This window comes from Corvus cornix, chromosome 23, assembly GCF_000738735.6.
Source record: "Corvus cornix cornix isolate S_Up_H32 chromosome 23, ASM73873v5, whole genome shotgun sequence".
NCBI lineage: Eukaryota > Metazoa > Chordata > Aves > Passeriformes > Corvidae > Corvus > Corvus cornix.
Genome location: NC_046352.1, coordinates 5,861,121 through 5,884,316, shown reverse-complemented (window position 1 = coordinate 5,884,316; position 23,196 = coordinate 5,861,121). Strand labels below are relative to the sequence as shown.

Genomic DNA, 23,196 nt, shown 5'->3' with positions numbered 1-23,196 from the left:
CCTACTTCTGGCTCTCCAGAGAGCTCAGGCTGCTTGTTGATGTATTCAGGAATTTCAGAAATCCTCTGCTTGGCTGAGATTCTTCATTCCTGAATGAGCATTTCCCTGTTGTTTTAACCTTGGATCTGCATTCCCATCGTGTTCCAGTGGGGAGAAAACCAAAACAACAACTTGGCTTCTGTGCTGTGAGGGTGGGCACTGACCTCACACAGCAGCACTGGACACGGGCCTGACCTGGTCCGGTTCCTGAATTCCCACTCAGATCCCAAGGCACAGATCGGGCTGAAATGAAACCTGAACTGCTCCATTCCCCAGATTCCCACTCAGATCCCAAGGCACAAACTGGGATGAAATGGGAGCTGCTCCATATCCCACATCCCCGCTGAGGTCCCACGTCCTGTGTGACACCGCTGAGCTCTGCCAGCACCCGTCACCTGCCCCTGTAGCAGCACAGGAGGTGTCCGTGGGGTGGGATGGAAAGCTCTGGGGAGACATTCCCTGCCCGGTTCCCAGCTCCATTCCAGTTCCCTGCTCCAGTCCCAGCTCCCTGCTCCATTCCCATCTCCCTGCTCCATTCCCAGTTCCCTGCTCCATTCCCATCTCCCTGCTCCACTCCCATCTCCCTGCTCCATTCCCAGTTCCCTGCTCCATTCCCAGCTCCCTGCTCCATTCCCATCTCCCTGCCCAGCTCCCTGCTCCATTCCCATCTCCCTGCTCCATTCCCATCTCCCTGCCCAGCTCCCTGCTCCATTCCCAGCTCCCTGCTCCGTTCCCAGTTCCCTGCTCCATTCCCATCTCCCTGCCCAGTTCCCAGCTCCATTCCAGCTCCCTGCTCCATTCCCAGCTCCCTGCTCCATTCCCATCTCCCAGCTCCATTCCCATCTCCCAGCTCCATTCCCATCTCCCTGCCCAGCTCCCTGCTCCATTCCCATCTCCCTGCTCCATTCCCAGCTCCATTCCCATCTCCCTGCTCCACTCCCTGCTCCATTCCCATTTCCCAGCTCCATTCCCATCTCCCTGCTCCACTCCCTGCTCCATTCCCAGTTCCCAGCTCCATTCCCATCTCCCTGCTCCGCTCCCTGCTGATGGCTCCCCGTGCCCTTGCAGCAACGTGGTGGAGAAGTGTGTGACGCACGCGTCGCGCACGGAGCGGGCCATGCTCATCGACGAGGTGTGCACCATGAACGACGGCCCCCACAGTGCCTTATACACCATGATGAAGGACCAGTACGCCAACTACGTGGTGCAGAAGATGATCGACGTGGCAGAGCCGGCCCAGAGGAAGATTGTCATGCACAAGGTGAGCAGCTGGGGGCTGAGCAGGGACAGCCTGGCACGGTCACCTGCGTGTGGGGGGAAACGAGGCTGAGGGTTGAGTGCTGGCAGAGGGGTTGGGGTGTTTCAGTAGCTGCCAGATGGGAATTACAGAATGGTTTGGGGTGGGAAGGACCTCAAAACTCAGCCAGTTCCACCCCAGGGACACCTCCCACTGTGCCAGGCTGCTCCAGCCCCAATGTCCAGCCTGGCCTTGGGCACTGCCAGGGATCCAGGGGCAGCCCCAGCTGCTCTGGCAATTCCATGCCAGCCCCTGCCCACCCTGCCAGGGAACAATTCCTCCCAAGATCCCATCCAGCCCTGCCCTCTGGCACTGGGAAGCCATTGCCTGGGTCTGGCCCTGAATCCCTTGTCCCCAGTCCCTCTGCAGCTCTCCTGGAGCCCCTTTAGGCCCTGCCAGGGGCTCGCAGCTCTCCCTGGAGCCTTCTCCTCCCCAGCTGAGCACCCCCAGCTCTCCCAGCCTGGCTCCAGAGGGGCTCCAGCCCTGGAGCAGCTCCGGGGGCTCCTCTGGACTCTCTCCAGCAGCTCCAGGTCTTGCTGATGTTGGGGGCCAGGGGAGAATTTCTCCCCATATTCCATCTGGCCCTGCCCTGTGTCCGAGTGAAGCCGTTCCCCCATGTCCTGTCCCTCCATTCCCATGTCACAAATCCCCCTCCAGCTTTCTGGAGGAGTGCGGAGCTGCGCTGGGGTTTAGCTGCAGCTGCCTGCTGGCAGCGGTGCCCGCGTCCCAGTGACCCACTTCTGCACGGAGCAGGCGCCGCTCTCCTGCCAGCGCTGGCGGCGCTGGGCCCCCGCGGTGCCCGGAGCTGGGCACGTCCGGGATGGGAGCAGGGAGATGGGAATGGAGCAGGGAGACGGCCCCAGGCTGTCCCCCCTCTCTGTCCCTCTGTGTCCCTGTGAGCTGTGTCCCTGTGCCCGTGTCCCTCTGCCTGTGTCCCTCTGCCCGTGTCCCTCTGCCCGTGTCCCTCTGCCTGTGTCCCCGTGTGTCCCTGCAGGCTCTGTGCCCCTGTGTCCTCCTGCCTGTGTCCCTCTGTATCCCTGTGACTCCGTCCTTGTGTCCCTCTGCCTGTAGCTGTGTCCCTGCAGGCTCTGTCCCCCTGTCTGTGTCCCCCTGTGTCCCCCTGGCTCTGTCCCTCTGCTGTGCTGTGTCCCCGTGCCTGCCAGCCCCACCTGTCCCTCCGTGTCCCTCCCAAGGCAGTGCCCTTGCCTGGTGCCCCCTCCGAGCCTGCAGCCGTTGATCAAACGCTCCGTGTCTCACTTTTCAATGAGTTCTGATGTGACACTTCCCGGAATCCCAGGATCCCTGAGGCTGGAAAAGCCCTCCAAGGCCACCCAGGCTGTCCTGTGCCCCATCCCCACCTTGTCCCCAGAGCGCTCAGTGCCACCTCCAGAATTCCGTGGGCATCTCCAGGGATGGGCACTCCAAACCTCCCTGGGCAGTTCCAAGGCCTGAGCAGCCTTTCCATGGGGAAATTCCTGCTGATGTCCTAAACTTCCCTGCTTTAGCATTACCCTGCAGTGTTTGAATGCACAACCATCCCAGGAGTTCGTATTTGTCCCAAATTAAGACATTTGGAATGAAATCTGCCTTGCTGCCATCCCCAGGGCCCTGTGCCTGCTGCTCCAAGGGCAGGAGCTCTGGAAACTGGGAATGTCTTCATTTTCCTGCTTTGAAAGGTCACGTTTGCAGGGCTTTGGAATGGCAGTGAATGGAGAGTAACAGGCTTTAGGTGGGGGGTGGAACTGGGATGCTTTTCATTTCCTCAGTGGCATTTCTTGGGGTTACTCAGTGAAAAATCCCAGGGTACAGCCAGAGAAATGAAATCCTGACTGACCCAGGCATGGAAAACCTGAGGTTTATTTACTGTGAAGAGGAACTGTGAATAAATTCAGGCATTCAAATGCTAATGAAGTGGTTTTATTATTATATTTAAGCATCCTTGACTAAGCCAGACTGATTTCTCTATAAAAAGCAGGAATTTGTGTAGAGCTGCTTTGACCTCCACATTCATGGAATCCACACAAGCAGCTGGAATAATCCTCAGGGATGGCGATTCTTAGGCTTAGGAATCACTCAGAGTCGTTCTTTTAACCCCAAATCTGTTTTAGTGCACAAGAAATGCTAAAAATAACTAAAGAAAGATAATTAAATAAAGATACCTGGCAAGGGACACACCCAATTTATCTGGCAGAGGGGCCCTGGATTTGCTAATCTCTAACACTAATCAAAAAGTACAAATGATTGCTCCTGACATTCCATAGTTTCTTGTTCCTGTCGAGCAAAGCCTTTGGAATAAAATGCAAATTAGATTATCAGTGGGGCTGTCAGAAATAGCTGCGGGTTGACAGCTAAATGGGCCGAGTGATGGGAGTTGAGCTGCGATCCCAGGCTGCAGCAAAGCCTGGGAAGGCGGACTCGGGGGCTCTGGGAATGGCTGGCATGGTGGAAAACAGCAGGCTGGGATGGGGCCAAAAATGGGATTTCAGTTAAGTTTTGATCTTAAATAAATTGAAAGAGGGATTTTAGCAGTTGTGGCAGTAAAGGGGGAGAAGTGGAAGGAATTGTTGGAATTGGAGCTTCACTGCTCCTTTTCCTGGGCACAAGTGGCATTCCTGCTGGGAATGGGGGGCCAGGCTTGGATTTGTGGTGCTTGGAATGGGGGTCCTGGGAGTGGAGCGGGAATTGGAGGGGCTGGGGGCTGAGCTGGGATGAGGAGTTTGGGGTGGGTTCCCTGCTCATGGTCAGTGATGGGATGTGGCCACCCTTGGAGCAGGGAATGCTGGACATGAGGCCAGGCTGTTGCCACTTGGAGAAAATGGTAAAATCATGGAATCCTGGAATGGTTTGGGTTGGAAGAGACCTTAAATCCCACCCAGTGCCACCCAGGGACACCTCCCACTGTGCCAGGCTGCTCCAGCCCCAATGTCCAGCCTGGCCTTGGGCACTGCCAGGGATCCAGGGGCAGCCCCAGCTGCTCTGGCAATTCCATGCCAGCCCCTGCCCACCCTGCCAGGGAACAATTCCTGCCCAAGATCCCATCCAGCCCTGCCCTCTGGCACTGGGAATCCCTTTCATTCAAAGCCCTGGCGCTTCCCCTCTGCAGAATCCCCCGGGGAGTTCGGGATCGAAGCTCACCGGGGTGGGCGTAACCCCCCTCCATGATCCTCAGTCCCGGTTTTCCTCAATCCCGGTTTTCCTCAATCCCGGTTTTCCTCAATCCCGGTTTTCCTCAGTCCCGGTTTTCCTCAGTCCCGGTTTCCCTGCTCTTCCCGCAGATCCGGCCTCACATCGCCACCCTGCGCAAGTACACCTACGGCAAGCACATCCTGGCCAAGCTGGAGAAATACTACATGAAAAACGGCGTGGATTTGGGGCCCATCTGCGGCCCCCCCAACGGCATCATCTGAGGAGGGGACACCCCCGGAGCCACTCCAGGATCCAGGAATCCATCCCAGGAATCCATCCCAGAATCCATCCCAGAACCCACCCACACCACCCGCGACGGTTCTAAAAAACAACAAAACAACAAAAACAAACCCACAAAAAACAAACCAAGAAAAGCAGAAAAAAACAAAAAAAAAGCAACAACAGAAAAAAGAGAAGCCTTTGTAAATTTCTTTAATTTTATTATGCATAACATGTACTAATTATTTTTTTTAATTAACTAATTGCCCTGCTGTTTTACTGGTGTATAGAATTCTTGTACATAGGTCTCAGATGTACATGGAAGGCCACATTTTTGTTCACTGTTGTATCTATAATTCCAAATGTGGAGACTTTCAGGGTGGTTGGTTTGAAAACAACAAACAAACAATACAAAAAAAAACCCCCGTTTTTAATTCATCATTTTTTGCAAATACCTTTTTTTGGGGTTGTTTTTTTTTCCTCCTTTTAAGCCCAAAAATGAGCGAGAAGTTGGGATTTTAGTTCAGTGGTAGAAATGCTGAAAAGAGAAGAATTCAGCTTGCTAAAGTTTGGTTTTAAAGACACCAAAATACAATTTTTGGGACTTTTTAATGGCTTTATTTCTATTTTATTTGTGACTCTGACATGCTGGAGGAGGGAGCTTGGCTGGCGTTTCGAGAAAACACCCAGAGATGATTTTAAAGGGGAGGATTTGGGGGGGACTTTTTTACTGCCCCGCTCCTCTGTTCACCTGGAGAGACACAATTTGATTATTTAGCATGAGGAAAAACAAAAAAAAAAAAATCCAACTCGGCTTTGGTCTTGCTTCTATAAATATATAGTGTATACTTGGTGTAGACTTTACATATATAAAAATTTGTAGTATTTTCTTGTTTTGATGTCTGATCTGTATCTATAATGTACCCTAGTAGTGGAACATACTTCTGACTGTACAATTGTACATTTGTAAACCTCTGTAATGTAAATGTGGAGAAGTTTGAATCGACATAAAAACCCGTTTTTTGGTAAGAAAACAGGAAAAAAAAAAGAATTAGCAAAAACCTGTGCATTTCAGTGTATATTCACACCTTTTATGGTCGTAGCATATAGTGTTGTATATTGTAAATTGTAATTTCAACCAGAAGTAAATTTTTTCTTTTGAAGGAAATGTTCTCTTTATACAGCCTAGTTAATGTTTAAAAACAAAAAAGGAAGAAAAATAACTGCTTGGTTTTATTTGTCACCTAGTTGGACGGTAGAGATCCTTTCTAAATGTTCTACAGACCTGATTCAGTTCCAAATAGTGGTTTTTTTGAATCTTACAAAGTAATGTTTTGCTTCTTTTGTGACAGTAAGAAACAAAAAAGTGCAGAAGTACAGCCCCCCCCTAGTTTTCCTTACAATCAGAGTCCCTTTTCACCTTGTAAAGTGTGAATCACCTCCCCCTTTTTTGTACAGAAGATGAACTGTATTTTGCATTTTGTCTACTTGTAAGTGAATGTAACATACTGTCAATTTTCCTCGTTTGAATATAGAATTGTAACACTACACGGTGTACATTTACAGAGCCTTGTGTATATTTCCAATGAACTTTTTTGCAAGCACACTTGTAACCATATGTGTATAATTAACAAACCTGTGTATGCTTATGCCTGGGCGACTATTTTTTGTAACTCTTGTGTAGATTGTCTCTAAACAACGTGTGATCTTTATTTTGAAAAATACAGAACTTTGGAATCTGGCTCTGGGCTCCGTGGAGTGCTCAGTTGGGAATTTGGGGGCAGTCCAGGGGCAGAGGAGGGCTGGAGCCGTGATTTTCATGGAATGTTGGAGTGCGGAGCTTCCATCCAGGAGCAGGGCACTGGGAAGGGCTGGAGCTGTGCCGGAGGGTTGGGATGGAGAGCAGGGAAAGGTTCCTCATCCTGAACGGGTTCCCCAGGGCACAGGGACGGGGGGATTCTCCTGAGACCCCACGTGCAGAGCTGCCCCAGCCCTGGAGCCTCCAACGGTTTGGAGCTGCTGGGGAGAGTCCAGAGGAGCCCCCGGAGCTGCTCCAGGGCTGGGAGAGCTGGGGGTGCTCAGCTGGAGAGGAGAAGGCTCCAGGGAGAGCTGCGAGCCCCTGCAGGGCCTAAAGGGGCTCCAGGAGAGCTGCAGAGGGACTGGGGACAAGGGATTCAGGGCCAGGACCAGGGAATGGCTTCCCAGTGCCAGAGGGCAGGGCTGGGTGGGATCTTGGGCAGGAATTGTTCCCTGGTGCTTCTCATCTCGTGATTGCTTTTTGTCCTCCCCTCCCTCCAGGCTGGTCCTGGTTCCACCCCCCCTCACCTGCTGCCCCCATGATGTCCCGGTGTCCTTTACTCCCCCAATCCCCTCTTTAGGGAAGCTCCAGCTCCCCGCTTTGTCCCCTGCGTGAGCAGAACCCCAAAATCGACCTCTCCTTCCCTCCAGCTTTCCCCCGTTTGCAGCATCCAGGACCTTCCCTGTCCCCGTGCTGCACTTTGGTGCATTTAAAAACCCTTTCCCAGAGGGACATTTGGGGAATCCCGATGAATCCGGGAACTTGTGCAAGATGTGGCAAAGTGATGGAGGGGAAGAAAATCCCCATTTTACAGGAAATTACTTACTTTGGCTGAGCACTTGGAAAGGGTCAGGTTTTGTAGCCTGGACTCTTCCCACGCCCCATTCCTGACCCTCAGTAGGGCCCAGCACCCCCGGGACCCCACACTGGGATTGATCTGGGATCTCAGACTGGGATTGATCTGGGATCTCAGACTGGGGTTGATGTGGGACCCCGCACTGGGGTTGGTCTGGTAGCCCAGACTGGGATTGATGTGGGACCCCGCACTGGGATTGATGTGGGACCCCACACTGAGGTTGATCTGGGATCTCAGACTGGGATTGATGCGGGACCCCACACTGGGATTGATCTGGGATCCCGCACTGGGGTTGGTCTGGTAGCCCAGACTGGGGTTGATCTCTCCCCCCCCCCGTCGATGTTAAATTCCCCAGGAGCTGATTTGGGCTTTGGCCCCGTTTCTGGCCCGGCTCTGAAGCCACCCTGTGCCCCCGCATCGCCCCGAGCCACCGAGGGCACGGGAACTCGTCCTTTGGGGTTTTAGAGCTCTCAGAACTCTTTGGGCGTCTCATTTATCTGGTGGTGCTCGTGGAGCTCAGCCAGCAGCACCTGGCTGCAGGTCTGGGGACAAACACAGTGAAAAGAAGGGATAGAAATCTAATTTTAATGTTTAATTTAGCACTGAGGGTTTAATTCGGGCTAGAGAGGAAGGGGAGCGTGCCCAGGCTCTGTTTGTTCCCCCAGACTGCTGCGGGTCCGGGCTCAGCCCTGGGCACCCTTCTCACCCCGAGGTGCTGGGAGTGGGATCGGCTCTCAGCCGGGGACAGAGGGACACGGGAAGGACGCGGGTGCTCCGTGCTGGCCCTGCTTCGGTCCCTCCTGAGGGATCTCCGTCAGCTCAGCCGGGACCCGCTGTGCCACCCCTGTCCCATCGCACCGCCCAGGGCCCGAGGGACACGGGGGACACCAGGGACCACGGGGACACCAGGGTGACACCAGGAAGGGACACGGGGGAGACACCAGGTGACACCAGGGGACCGCAGCTGCCCGCAGCCGCCGCGCCGCAGCCGGGACAAGGACCCGGTGGCAGCGCCCTCCGCCCCCCCCGCCCCTCCTGGGGCCCCCCACAAGCCCCGCCACCCTTCAGGGACCACCCCTGGGGTGCCACCCCTGGCTGGGGACACGAGGGGACCCTGCGGGCCCGGCCCGGTCCCTGCAGAGGTGGCGGCGGCCACGGCGGGCGGTGCAGCCCCAGCAACGCGCGGGCCCGGGCGCGACTGGGCCCCCCTGCCTGGGGACCGGACCCCTGCCTGGGACCGGAACCCTGCCTGGGGACCGGACCCGCCTGGGGCCCCCCCTGCCTGGGGACACCCCCGGTCTGGGGACCGGACCCTGCCTGGGGACACCCCCGGCCCGGGTGGCCCGGTGTCCCTGGGACCCCCGGTGTCCCTGGGACCCCCCACTGCACCGGGACACCCCCTCGGCCCGAGTACCGCCCCTGCCCCAAAGGCACCTCCTGTCCCCCGGAGCCCCCTTTTCCCGGCCCCAGGGACACCCCCGGACCCCCCTGCCCGGGACCCCCGCTGCTCCGGGGCCACCCCACTGTCCCGGAGATCCCCCCCTCCTCTCTGGGACCACCCCAGGGATCCTCCCCAGCCCTCGGACCCCCCTCTTCACCCCGGGGACTCCCCCCTCCCCCCTTTCCCCGGGTTCTGCCCCCCCTCCCCCCCACACACTTCTCGCTCCTTCTATTAATGCACTTTAAAAAAAATTAATTAATTTGGATTCTGCCAATTACAGCACAATTAAAACCGAATGACGTCACTCAGGCGGGGCCCCCCGGAGCCCCCCGCATGTTTCCCTCCCCCTCAGGGCTTCCCTGAGTTTCCAGTCCCGGGGGCAGCGGGAGGACCCTCAGTGGGGGATTTGTGGGGCGCCGTGTCCCTGCTCCCCCCAGCCGCGGGTTCAGCTCCAGTTTTGGCTGAATTTGGCTGATTTTCCCTCCTTTGTCCCAGTAACCCCCCCTGCCCCCCGGGCCCCTCCCGGGGCGTATTTTGAGGGTAAATGAGGGGGTTTATGGAATCCTAGTCTGGTTTTAGGCCCTTCACAGGAAAGGAGGAATCCCCTGCGTGTGGAAGTGGCTCATTCCCACCCCGTCCCTCCGCTCCCGGCTGACCCACAGCCGCACCATCCCCAGGGCCCCTCGGCGTGACCAAGCCCCCAAATTCCGAGCGGAGCCACCCCAGGGTCACCTGGCAGGTGTGTGGAAGTCACTGGGATGGCCCCGCCCTCTGATCCCACCGTTATCCCGGGTTTTTTGAACGGGGAAACTGAGGCACGGTGCTGGGGCTGGTTCAGCTGTCGGCCCGGGAGGGATTCCCGGAAGGGCCGAAGGTTTTCCCCTCCCACCCATCCCTGGTTACCCCCCAGGTGTCCCAAACACCACCTTGGGCTCCCCCCATCTACTCCTGGGCGCCCCCAGCTGCCCCCAGACCCTCCCATTTCCCCTGGATCTCCCCAGTCTGTCCCAGTTCCCCCCCTACGTACCCCCAGGCTGCCCCCAGTTCGTCCCAGTGCCCTCCTTTACCTGTTCCAGCCCCCTCCATCTGCCCCAGATCCCTCCCCATGCGTCCCTGGTCGCCCCCCAGCTCCCGAGGGCTGGAGGAGCTGCTGCCTCCACCTGGTCGCCCACCTGTATGTCCCCCATCCGTCCCAGGTCCCCCCCATCTACCCCAGGACCCCCCAATTTGTCCTAGACCCCCCTCAAATGTCCCCCAAGCTCCCCCCCCATCTACCCCAGCGTCCTCCCAATTTTCCCAGAGCCCCCCTGTGTCCCCCCCCATCTGCCCCGCATCCCCTCCCCATCCAACCCAGGTCCCCCCCACTCTGTCCCCGGTCCCCGCCATCCACCCCAGGATCCCCCAACCCGCCCCAGCCCCCCTCGGTCCCCCCCAGGCTCCTCCCCGTCCCCCCCCGTCCCCTGCTCGCCCCCTCCCGCTGTCCCCGGGCCGTGGCCGTGCGGGGCCGGGGCGGGGCGGTGGCGGCGGCGCGGGGGGGGGGCGCGGCGGGGCCGGGAGGGCGGCGCGGCGGCGGCGGCCCCGCACCCAGCGCCCGCACCCACCGCCCGCCTCCCGCGGGCGGCGGCAACAAAGGCCCTTCCCCGCCCCCGCCGCCGCCTCCCGCCGCCTCCCGCCGCCGCCGGCAGCGTCCTTGCGGCAGGAAGATGCCCGGGGAGGTGCCGCCGCCGGCGCCCCGGGGGCTGCGGAGCCTCCCGCTGCTGCTGCTGCTGCTGCTCAGCGCCCGCGCCGCGCTGGTGAGTGCGGGGGCACCGGCGGGGGGCACCGGCGGGGGGGCCGAGGGACACCGGCACCGCCAGGGGGGCGGCGGGGACCGGCACCGAGAGGGGGGTGAGGGGAGGGATCGGCATCGGCACCGGGAGGGGTCAGCGGGGACCGGCAGCGGGAGGGGTCGGCGGGGACCGGCAGCGGCCCCGCGGAGGAGCTGCCGCGGGCAGGGGGGTGGGACCGGCCCCGGCACCGCGCGTGGATCGGTACCGCGGGGGCCGGGGATGTGTGGGGTGGCACCGGCGTCGCGCACGGGGCTGGCCCCGGGCAGCGGCACGGGTCTGGAACGGCCTCGGTACCGCGCGTGGATGGGCAGCGGGCGGGGGGCACCCGCAGCGGGCGGGGGGCGTGGGGCCGGCAGCGGAACCGGGGCGGGACCGGCACCGTGCGGGCTCTGGCAGCTGCGGCCGGCGGGGATCGGGACCGGGACCCGCCCGGGGCGCTCCGGGACCCGCAGTCCGCTGTGGGGGTCCCCCAGCTCCCGAGGGGCTCCGCTCCCCCCCCCGTGCCCGCAGAGCCCCCCCGAGCCCCGCAGCCGCTGTCCCCGCGGGTGTCCCCTCCCCTGCCACCCCCCGGGCGGTGCCGGGCACGGTGGCGGGCGTGGGGAGGGGGCTGCGGGCAGCCGCCGCTTGAAGGTCGCAGGGAAACGCGCCTTGAAAAGCGCCCCGAGGGGCGGAGAGGGAGGAACCCCCCTGCTGCTGCTGCTGCTGCTGCTCGGGGGCAGCAGAAACTCGCCCCCCATCCGCCCCCCGCCTCCCCGTCCCCGCTCCCCTCCTGCATCCCCAGCCCCCGGTGGGGCGGAGGGCGCAGATGCAGCCCGGGCAGCGCCCGCTGCTCCCGTTCCGTGGGGCCGGAGGAGAAGGGGCTGGGCGGCCTCTGGCACCTCCAAAACTGCTGCTCCCCACCGGCAGCTCCGCCTGGGAGAGCAGCCGTGGGATCCTGGGGTCCGTGGGAGCCTGGGGTCCGTGGGAGCCTCCCAGCCCTGCCTGCACCCTGCCCCGAGCCGGGCGTTGGAGCTTTGCAGGACCGGGGCGCTGCTTTTTGGGGGATGCTCTCCGGGAAGGAGCCGGAAGATGCTTTTCCCCCCAGCCCAGGAGCAGTGGGAGAGCGCGGTGGGGAGGAAGGCTGCCCCTGCTCCTCCTCCTCTCTTCAAGAGGGGAAGAAGCCCCAGGACCTGGCTGCTGCAGTGAATCACCCGGAGCTCCTGCCGGGCTCTGTTTGGGGGTGCCCCAGGCTGGCCCCCCATTCCCGCACGAGGGGCGGCTCCCAGCTCTCCCAGCCCCTCTGGATTAGAGACCCAACTTCAGCGTCCCTGAGGGGACACGAGGCGCTCCTCCAACACCTCTGGTGAATCTGCACGGCCGCCGGATCCAAGGGCACTTTGTTCAGCCCGAAATTCCCTTTGCCACGGATCCCGGGGAGTCTCTGCTCCGCTGGGAGCTCCCCTCCGTCCCCGCGGTGAGGGGTGAGTGCGGCTGTGCCGGTGTCCGCAGCCCCCGCGGCAGTGTGGGGTCGGCTCTGGGCGTGCTCATCCCCCCCGGATGAGCTTTTCCCCTTCCTTTTGGGGAACTGGCGTTGCTGGTTGCTGGATTAGGTTGGTGGCGTTTCCTGAGGGTGTTTAGGCCGTTTGAGAGAGGCTGTGGGGTTGTTCAGGGCCGGGCGGGGAGAGGATGGGGTGTGGGATGCGGGATGTGGGATGTGGGATGTGGGATGCGGGATGTGGGATGTGGGATGCAGGATGCGGGATGCAGGATGTGGGATGCGGGATGCGGGATGTGGGATGTGGGACGCTCCCGAGGGCTGGAGGAGCTGCTGCCTCCACCTGGATGGGATCGAGGCCTCTCCTCTCCCCCTCTCTTCCCTGAAGATTTAAATTTGGGCAGACCCAGCTCCTCCCTTGGGTTGCCGGGGTGGGAAGCGGTGACTTGGCACAGCTCAGGCACATCCGTGATGATGGGATGGGGATGGATTTGGGGGTTCCTGTCCCCCCAGTGCCGGATCCTGGGCCCTGCCAGGGAGCTTTTCCCTGGAGCAGCGCCAGGAGAGTTCCTGGCTGCTCCGAGGATGAGAAACTCCGGCCCCATTGGGGTCCCTGGGATGAGTCCCTGGAATGAGTCCCTGTCCCCATCCCGGGGAGCACAGAGGGACAGGGAAGGGGACAGGGATGGGGACAGGGAAGGGGACAGGGATGGGGCAGGGATGGGGACAGGGATGGGGACAGGGAGGGACAGGGAAGGGGACAGGGATGGGGACAGGGAGGGGACAGGGAGGGGACAGGGAGGGGACAGGGATGGGACAGGGATGGGGACAGGGATGGGGACAGGGAGGGGACAGGGAAGGGGACAGGGATGGGACCAGGGAGGGGACAGGGATGGGGACAGGGATGGGACAGGGAAGGGCCCTGGCGTGGCTGGAGCATTGCTGGGACACCTCTCGGTGTCACTCGGGGCTTCCCTTTGATCTCCTGCTCTCCGTGACCCCTCTCGGCCCCGGCTTCGGGGAAGCTGGGATGGACCCCCTTGGAATCGGTCCCTGTAACCCTTTGTGCGCCGCCGTGGGAGTGCTGAGGGGCAGGAGCTGCTTCTCCCGGCGGGACCCCTCCCTGGCAGAGGGCTTTTCCCAGCAGTGCCGTGGGCAGCTTTGGGGTTGGCTGCGATTCCCCGAGGCCCATCCCTGGTCCTGCCTCATCCCTTTGGAGCTGGGTAGGGACCACGTGGAGAGGGGACGAGGGAGACCCAGGCTCCTGCACCAGCCCTTCCCGGGGCAGGGATGAGCTCCTGCCGTGCTGGACACCCGGGATTCCCAGGACTGTGCTGCTGGGAATGCTGGCGGCTGCTCCCCACCCCCGGACCACACACACGGGCTGGGGAATCGCCGCTTCCTCCTCCTCCGGGCAGGCAGAGCGGGGGTGCTGGCAGCCGAGCGGCATCCGGGGGCCGCTGGGGAGAGGGGGCAGGACAGGCACGGTAATTAGTGGGGTTGATGAGCTTTAATCAGGCCGTGGGTTGTGCAGGGGGTGGGCGCAGCCAGCCCTGAGTGCCACCCCCGGCTCTGGGGTCCCCAGGTGTGGGCTCAGGACGCTTCGTTGTGGCTCCGGCTGCTGGAGGAGCCCAGCTTAGGGATCAACTCATCACCTTAATTACCGAGAGCGTTGATTGACCCTGACCTTTCACAGCTCCCCGGCCCTGGGGCGCTGCTCTGGGGCCGGTTCCCGGATCCCCGTGCGGGACGTGGGGAGGTGCTCTGGGTTTAGTCCCGGGCTGTGTTTCACTGTGGAAGGGCATCCCTTGCTCCCTGCACCCCCTCCGGAGCCTCCCTCGGCTCAGCCCAGAGGGATAATGAGGAACACAGAGATTCCTCCAGGCCCTGCAGAGGTTTGGGGTGAAGCACCCCCTGCCCTGCAGGGATTTGGGAAGTTCAGCATCCCCGCGGCTCCGGGGCCCACCGGGCCTGGCGCTTCCAGGGCCGCCTCATTCCCGTGATGTTTTCCAGTGTTTCCTCGGCAGCTCCCTGGTTTCCAGCCTGGCATCGGGGCCGTGTGGGGCTGGGGGCTCCCCTGAGGTCTGGGGGTGCTCTGGGGTTTGGTGTAATGAGTTTGCAGGGCTCAGCCCGGCCCCCAGGGGTGGATTGGAGCTCCCTGGTGTGAGCTGGGGTCACACGGGGCTCAGCCCAGCCCCGTTTGTAGGGACAGCCCAGCTCTCCCATCCAGCCGTGCTCAACCCCAGCTCCTTCCTCTTTCATGGAGAAACCGAGGGGGAAAAAAAAAAAAATCCATCAATAAATAAAGGAATGGATCCCCAAGGGGCTCAGGGTTCTCTGGCCACTGTCACCTCGTACCCCGGCCCAGCGGCGTGGGAGCAGTGGCAGCGAAGTCCCCGAGTGTCGCCAGGGCTCCTTTTCCCTCGGGAGACGCGCGGCAGCCCCGGGAGACGGCGCCGGGGGCTGGGGAATGCCGGTCCCGGGGACGTGAGCCGGGTACCAAACCCTGCCGGGCCCGGCGGGGCTCTGGGAACCGGGAACCGTTCCCGTCCCGAGCCTCCAGAGGCTCTAACAGAGCTCCGCTTAATCCTGGCCCCGTGGCCCCGTGTCCCCGTGTCCTTGTCCCCGTGTCCCTGTCCCCGTCCCTCCCGGCTTCCCAGGAGCTGGGGCCGGGCACACCCTCGCCTCCTGCCCGGCTCTGGGTGGGCTTTTGCTGCTGGAGGCTCAGCCCCGGCGCCCCTCGGTGCTCGGGATTTGGGGAGCAGGGATTTGGGGGCAGAAACCCCCTTCGGACGTGGCTGGGTCTCTCCTCGGAGCAGCCTTTGCCCGAGATGCGGTCCTGGCATCCTCCAGGATCTCCCTTCCCTGCTCATCCTCCCCGCCCAGCCCGAGGCTCCTTTGGCTCGGGAGCTGCCGGAGAAGGATTTCTGCTCCGGGGCCGGGGGTGGCACCGAGCCCCTGGCGGGCAGGAGGGGCCGAGCCCCCGCTCGGTGTCACCTCGGCCCCGGCAGCGGCCGCTGCTCCCTGCCCGGCTCCGGGGCCGCCGCTCGGCTGTGGAGGGAGGAGCAGAGCCTTTCCCGGCTTTTCCATCCCTGTTTTGTGCCATTCCCGGTTTCCCCCCCTTGTTTTGTGCCATTCCCAGATTTTTGTGCCATTCCCAGCTTTCCCCCCTCGCTTTGTGCCATTCCCAGAGTTTTGTGCCATTCCCAGCTTTCCACTCCTGTTTTGTGCCATTCCCAGATTTTTGTGCCATTCCCAGCTTTCCCCCCTCGCTTTGTGCCATTCCCAGAGTTTTGTGCCATTCCCAGTTTCCCCCCTCGCTTTGTGCCATTCCCAGAGTTTTGTGCCATTCCCAGCTTTTCCCCCCTCACTTTGTGCCGTTCCCTGTTCCCCCCATGCCGTGGGCTGGGAATATTTTCCATGGGGAGTGTCCAGCAGTCCCTCCCAGCTCCGGGGGGCACGGAGGTGGAGCGCGGAGCTTTTCGTGGCCTCTCCTCCCCCTCTCCTCATTAATTAATTTGACATTTACGGCGAGATCCTCGTGCAGAGCTCCCGAGCGTCTCGGTGACCTCCGGAGCAGCTCCAGGACTGGAGCTGCTGGAATTCCAGGTGGGAGGGAAGGACGTGGCCAGATCCCGGCAGAGGCGGCCCCTGTCCCCCAAACCCTGTTTTGGGGCCTTCCTGTGGTTGGGAAGGAATGGGATTGGACTTGGCATCCCGTGGGATGCTCCTTGCAGCTGAGCGAAGGTGACAGCGTTTCCAGGGCTGGTTATTCCAAGATTTTTTGTTAAAATTGACTCCAAAAAAGTGAATTCTGGTGCTGGCTCAGTGCTGAACCCAAGCGTGGCTCTGCTTGGAGGGGACAGCACAGATCTGGGGGGACCCAAACCTCCTTTCCCACCTCAGCATCCCAGAGCAGGCGATGCCAGCGCTCCCCAGGCTGGATTGGGATGGGCTGGGACGTTCCCTCTGCCCTGCCCACGCCACGAGATGGAGGCCGGGTGTGTTGACATCCCTGTGGCCTCTCCCTCCCTCGGCGCAGCTTGGCCACGGCTCAAACTCTTTATTTCAAGATAAAAATAACAGCAGCAACCTCGGGGCTGCCGTTCCTGCCCCGGCTGGGGGAGAAACAGGGATTGTTTTAGGGAAAAAAGGGGGGAAACCTCGATGTGGGGGAGCCTGGGCACAAATCCCCCCAGGCTGCAGCCCCAAAGTGGGACCTGGAGTGGGGAGGAGGAGGCTGGAGCCAGGGAAAAGCCGGGAAAAGCCGGGAAAAACCGGGAAAAACCTCATCTTCCAGGCAGCACAGAGCACAACTTGTTGGCAAAACAGTTTGTTAGCCAAAAAATGCAGTTTTCTGGAGGAGGAGGAGGGGATGGAGCTGCTTCAGGAGCTGCCGAGGGAAGGGGGGGCCTGGTGAGGGTTTGGGGGGGTTGGAGGGGATGCTCAGGCAGCAAATGTCAAAAATCCGACGCAGGGCTGCATTTTGGGGGAAGGGAGTGGGAGTTTGGGGCCAAAGCGGGCATTTAAAAGAGAAAAAATCTTCTTTATTTCTCGTTTTTGCAAGTCAAGCTGGAAGGGAACACAGAGCCCCTGTGTTCGTGGCCCTCCCCGAGCAGTTTTCCCGCAGAGGCAGCAGCTCTGGGAGCACACAGGGAGCTTTGCTTCCCCACCCTTGACGTTACTCCACCATTCCCAGCTTTTTAAAGGCCAGTTTGGGCTCCTCACAACTTTTCCAGGTGCTGGGAGCAGCCGTTGTGTCCCTGGGGAGCCTCTCCATTCACCCCATGAAGATCACCCAGAAAAAGCCGGGATGATGCCATTTCCCCCCGCATTTTGGGGGGTTTTTGGGGAATGGCGTCATCTGGATTTTCCTTTCCCCTCTCCCTCGGGCACGGGCTCCGGGGGAGGGAGATGTGGGAATCTCCAGCAGCCGGGATCGGGGCGCTGGAGCTGGGACAGCACCAGGGGAGCCTGGGCCGCTCCAAAGCCTGGGCTCCATCACCGTGGAAAATCCCGGAGCTGCCAGGGATTTGCGGAGGGAATGGGGGGATTTTTGGCAGCTGGGACCCCCCTGGAGGCGGCTCCGAGGGCGAGGGTCCCTTTTTGGGTGAGATCCCCGGGACTTCGGGGCCCTTTCGTGTCACCGCTGCCTTTGTCACCTCCTCCTCCTCCTGAATCAATCCAGGATTTAATAATTCCAATTTAATAATAATTAAAATTTAATCATTCCGATTTATTAATCCCAATTTCCTGCCCAGCTCGGTGTCCCCCAGCCTGGGCTGTGTCTGGGGGCTCTGATGAGCGCTAATTAAGCTCTAATTAGCCCCCGGTGGCCGCAGGTCGGTGCCCTCTGTGTCGCCTCTGTCAGAGGATCGTTATCAACACCCCGTGCAAAGCTGGGGGGTCCCGGCGTTAATTACCCGTTAATTACCCCGGGGTTAATTAGGAAGAGTGCTGATGGGGATGTTGGGGGTCTGGGCATCCAGCAGGGACTCCAGGGCGGGGAACTGGGATGAAATGGGATCCTGGGCGGGGTTTATCGGTCACGGGGCCTCTTCATCCCCCCCAGCCTCCTCTGTGATGTGGGACCGCATCCCGCTGGGACAGCCAGGCTCCAAAATCCCAGATCCGCGGAATTCCTTGGCTTTGTTTTCCCTGGAGCTGGGAGGAGCCGTTTGTCCCCGTACACCAGTAATGGACTGGTTTGGGCGGGACTGGGATGGGTCCCCCGGCTCCCCCGTGGCCCTGGGACATTTCCTGCAGTGCTGGGGGGCTCAGGGCTGAGCAGAACTCCCTGGAATTTGGGGGTGTTACCAGGGCTGGAATTGGGGTGGCCCAGCCTGTTGTCCCTCTTTGCCCTCCTGCCTTTAATTGGGATTAATTAATCCCTGCTCCTCCATCCCGGGGCCTGGGCCCGGCAGTGTGTCCCCAAATGTCCCACGGATGTCCCCAAAGCCACCAGGAGCAGGGGTGGGGAGATGCTGGCGGGATCTGAGGGTGGGATGCCGGGATGGGAGCAGGTCCTGGATTTGGAGCATCCTGAATCCCTTTGTTTGCCATGGCGAGAGCTCCTCAGCGCCGAGGAGGAAGGAGAGAGGGAATCCCCTGGATGTGGCCCGGCTGGGTGGGCAGGGATGGACAGTGTCACATCCCTGTGTCCGTGGGGACACCAGCCCCGATCCGAGAGGAAATGGGAATTCTGGGAGCAGGGAGTGGCTGGGGCTGCAGGGAGCAGCAGCTCCAGGTCCTGTCCCCCACCCACCACAGGAGTTTGGGGCTAAACAGTGACTTTTTGGGGTTGCTCAGGGAGCTCCTTCCAGCCCTGGAGCTCTTGGGATCTGTGCTGGGAAGGGGATTGGGAAGAACATTCCCATGGGCTCTCTGTGCAGGCTCGGACCAAGATTTGGTAAAAATCCCTTATTTCTGGGGGGTTTTGTGATTTTTTCTTCCAAGGACCTTTTTTGGCTGCTGGTGCCACCGGCCTGGGGTGAGGCTGAGGGTCTGGCTGGGATCATCCCGGCTGCAAGAGAGTCCCAAGAACCCAAATGAGGGGATTTTCCTGCTGATTTTCCTTCTGATCCAACTCCAACATTCCCGAATGCTCTCGCCAGCTCCAGCTTTAAAGGCTGAGTTTGGGATCCCAGCGCTGGAACCCCTGGATGACAGCACTCCCAAACCCATCCCAGGCAGCTGCTGGTGATGCCAGGGATTCCAGGACAGGGATTGGGATTGGGATTGGGATTGGGATGCAGAGCCAGCTCCCAGCCTGCTCCCATCCCTGCCTGCATCCCTGGATTGGGAAGCGGCTGCTGCCCCTGGGCCTCCCCATCCTCTCCCCCCTCGTTCCCTCCCTCCAGCCAGAGTTTTCCCTGGTGGACTGGGTTAAATCGGGATGTGAGGAGCAGGGATGGGAGAGGAGCCGGGCTGGACACCGAGGATTGGGAAGGAGAGACCATTTCATCCCAAATCTGCCCCCAGACCCCACCACAGGTGAGGTTCCCACACGCAGGGACCAGCGGGATCGGGGCTGACCCGGGCCGGGGGTGTCACCCCAGAACCCCATCCCTGCTGCTGGATCCCCCCTCGGCGCAATTCCAGCTGCTCCCAATGCTGCAGCCGGAGTTTGCCTGCAGCTAAAAATACCTCGGAGCGCAGCAAAGCCCCCGGAGGGTTTAGGCTCTATATTTAGGTTCCTGCAGCACAAAGCCATATTGCACGGGGGCCGGGCAGTGGGATCTCCTTCTAGGAACGGGGGGAGCAGAGGACAGGAGCAGAGGGGTGCGATGGGGCCTTTCCATGTGGATGCAGGGCTGGATCCTCCCCCTGCAGCCGCTGTCCCACCCGGCTGCTCCAATCCGGGCCTTTCTTCCCCCAAACCCCAGCAGAAGTTGCCGCCTGAACGTGGAGGGAAAGGGACATCAAACATTTATAGGCCTCGCAAATCGTCAAGGAAATGTCTGGCTCTGCTAAAATAGCAGCAGCAATTAGAGGAGAGGGAAAAAACCCCAAACCCGGCAGCCACGGCTCGTGTGTTATCCCAGCGTTCTCCCAGCGCTTCCCGTCCTCAGCTGGGGTCACAGCTTTGGGGTTGGGCTCCCCAAGCCCATCTGGGGGATGGGACAAGCTCTGAACCCCCCCCAACCAGTCTGAAACCCGACCTCGTGGCTCTCCAAACACATCCCGACCTCAGTTCTGACTTAAACTGAAAGGGCAGCGAGAAGTTAATTGGGTTCCTTCTTCTTTTGGGGCCGGAGCGGGGTCGGTGCTTCCTGCCCGCCTCTGGTCGCTCCTAATTAGGAAAACCCCAAATTTGAGCTTCCCCGGTGCCTCAGTGGGATTTGTCCTGCGGGGTTGGGTCCTTCCCCCCACCCAGGGTGAGGATGGGGCAGCAGGTGAAGGAAAACAGCCAAATCCCGAGGCTCAGGGGAATTTTGCTGCTGCTTTGTTTGACCCGGGGCGTTCCAGAGGAAAACTCCGCTGTTCCTCCAGCAGGGCACGAGGGTCACACTCGCCTGCTCAGGCTTTGCACTTCCCTGCATAAAAATCAGGGATTTGGTGATTTTTTCATTATTTTCTTCCCTTTGGCAAAGTTTAAACCTGAGTGAGGAGCAGAGCGAGCTCTGGGGTGAGGAGGAGGTTCAGGATCCAGGACCCGGCGTGGATTTGGGCTCTCCCTGCGCTGAGTTTTTGGGAACCAGGGCTTGTCTGGCACAGCTCAGAGCTGGTGTGAGAAAGAGGAAAGAAAACGCCAGGAGGGGAAATCCAGGGGGGAGGAGCAGGGCTGGGTGAAGGTGCTGGGGGGTGGCAGCCACAGGGACCTGCAGGGACCTGCATCTTCCTGGTGTAGGGAAGTGTTTGCCAAGGAAGAGGAGAACTCAGCTGGGAACAGGCCCTGGATTTGGAGCATCCTGAATCCCTTTGTTTTCCATGGCAAGAGCTCCTCAACACCTGGCCAGGAGGAGGAGGAGGAAGGAGAGAGGGAATCCACTGGATGTGGCACGGCTGGGTGGGCAGGGAGGGACACGTCCCTCGCAGGGACATCCCTGTGTCCATGAAGGTGGAGCTGGTTGGACTTGGAAAAGAGGAATTGGCTTTGTGTGCTTTTGGGACAATGCTCCTTCCCGATGGGAACAGCCATTCACTCCCTTCCCAACGGGATCACGCCAGCCACGGACATCAGTGAAATTGGGAAATCAGAGCTCTGGGGGTGTTTCCTTCAGCCCCCGGGCTGTGAGAGCTGCCGTGGTTTCTGTTTCGAAGCCTCCCCTGCCGGTTGCAGAGCTGGCCGTGCTTTCCCAAGCACAAGGTGGATCCTGCAGCTCCTGGAGCGGAGATTTTGGGGAATGAGGGATGCTCACTGTGGGGAGAGGATCTTCCCTGCCCTTCACAGAGGCCTGGAACATCTCCCTGGAGGAGCGAGCTGAGGATGGGGGGAAAGGAGCAGCTTCTCCTGCTGGTGGCTGCCAGGGGATCCCGGTGCCCTGGGATCGTGTTCCCTTGGGATGGAGTTGTCCCTGCTCCCATTTTCCTCCTGCTCTGTTGGGTTGTGTGTGGGAAGAGCTGTGGCATTTGAGGTGGTGGGGCTGGAGGCCAGGCCTGCCTGGGTGGGGTCTGCCTGGGATGCTGGGACCCATTCCCGTATGGAACTGCTGGGATCTGTCCCTAGGTGGGAATGCTGGGACCCACTCCCATGTGGAGATGGTGGGAGCTGTGTGGGGATTTTGGGACCCACTCTTGCATGGAAATGCTGGTCCCTGTCCCTGTATGGGGATCCTGGGACCCATTCCCACGTAGGGATTGTGGGACCCACTCCCATGTGGAGATGCTGGTACCTGTACGGAGATTCTGGGACCTGTCCCATGTGGGAATGCTGGGACCTGTCCCATGTGGGAATGCTGGGACCTGTGTGTTGGGCACTGCCCTGAGCACGCCCCTCAGCAGAACGAGGTTTCTCCCGCTTCTTCCCCTCCCAGAACATTTCCGTCCCTCTTTTTGTCACTTCCCGTGGTGCTTTCAGCCCCCTGGCACTGACCCAAACTGCTCTGGCTGGGGAAAGAGGCCTCAGGTGCAGCAAAACCCCCTCATAATTTATTTGTTCCTCACTGGCTTCCGGGCAGGATCCCAGAGCTGCTGGAGCTGGGTTTGATTTCCCCTCTCCCACAGTAAATTTGAATTCCCCCGTTTCTTGGTTTTGGAGATGAATTTCGGGAGAAAACGCCTTGGGATGAGCGTAATCACCCCAAAAGAGCCAGCGAGCCTGGGAGCGCTGAACAGCTCGGGACGGGTGACACCAAACGTGTCAGGAAGGGACATTTCCTTCGGGCTCAGGCTTGAAATGCTTGCTGCTGTGGAAAGAGCAGGAACCTCCTTCCCGCCTGGTATTTGCTGAGGGAAACAACAGACTGGGGACTCAATATTGGCATTTCTCCCCTCGGGGATTCCCGGTGCCGTCCCCAATCCAGCCCCGCGGGTGGACGCTGCCTGTGGGAAGGAAGACGCTCAGCAGCGGGGGATTAGGGTTGGATCTTCCTGGGTTTTTTTTCCCTTAATGGAAAAAGCCGTGTTCGCACAGAAACCAATCGGTTTGTGCGGCCCTGAAAGGCAGGAGCATCCCAGAAAAGCTCCTGGCTCCGCGCTCGGCGTCGCAAAAAGGTTTAGAAAATTAAAAATAGAGCGTGGAGGGCGCGCCTGTGGAGCGCGGGGCTCTTTGTGGAGGAGCTGGAGGGCTCTGGAATGGCAGCAGGAGCCACGGGATGAATCCCGATGGATGCTCCGAGCCCACCGCCCCTTCCCGGCGGGATCCGGGCAGGAGCCGGGGCCTCGGGTGAATCCCGATGGATGCTCCGAGCCCGCCGCCCCTTCCCGGCGGGATCCCAGGAGCCGGGGCCTCGGGTGAATCCGATGGATGCTGCGAGCCCGCCGCCCCTTCCCGGCGGGATCCGGGCGGGAGCGGCCGCGCCTCCCCCGGGAGCTGCGGGATGGGGGTGCAGCCGCGGGATGCGGCCATCGCGGGGCTCCCACCGCGGTTCTGCGCTCGGGGGTGGCTCGGGGGGCCCCGCGGAGCCGCCGCAGCCCCGGGCGAGCGCAGGGCCCCGCGGGCCGCTGGAAAGTAGGTCGTGGCTGTGCTGGCGTGGCCGCCCGTCCTACATATGGAAATCGGGGCTATTTCTGGCCGCTCCGGACGGGCTCGGCGCTGTCCCCGCTCCGGCCTCCCCGCGGGGCCCCGCCCCGGGCGCAGCCCCGCTCCCACCCCGCTGGATGCTTTGGGATGGAGCTGCGGGGTTGTTCCCGGTGATTCCTGCGCCCCTCCTCTCCTGGCATGGGTGACTCCATCCCAGCCTGCGGATCCCACCCCGCTTCCCAGTGTTCGGGGGGTTAATTCCGCATGGAAAAACCCTTCTCCGGCTGCACGAGCGGAGCCGGGGGCTTGTCCAGGCTCCTCAGCCCACCCCATCCCGGGGCTGGGTCTCCCTCCACGGCTTCCCCCCGAGCCCACCCCCGGATTGCTCCTATCCCCTCCCTCCAGGCTGGAGTCCAGCTGGGAATTGTGGATT

General features: G+C 60.7%; 2 protein-coding genes across 2 annotated transcripts in view; both read left to right on the top strand.

Moving 5' to 3' along the window:
* The window catches only part of PUM1 (pumilio RNA binding family member 1), a 39,689-nt gene extending 33,206 nt beyond the window's left edge, over positions 1–6,483 (top strand). The window contains 2 exon segments of the mRNA XM_039564577.1: positions 1,108–1,300; positions 4,612–6,483. Of these exon segments, the coding sequence (XP_039420511.1) occupies positions 1,108–1,300; positions 4,612–4,743 (325 nt within the window). The 3' untranslated portion in view covers positions 4,744–6,483.
* A 3,938-nt stretch (positions 6,484–10,421) lies between these two features.
* Positions 10,422–23,196, top strand: part of SDC3 (syndecan 3) — a 36,649-nt gene continuing 23,874 nt past the window's right edge. The window contains exon 1 of the mRNA XM_039564699.1: positions 10,422–10,629. Within this exon, the coding sequence (XP_039420633.1) occupies positions 10,540–10,629 (90 nt within the window). The 5' untranslated portion in view covers positions 10,422–10,539. The remainder of the gene's footprint in view (positions 10,630–23,196) is intronic.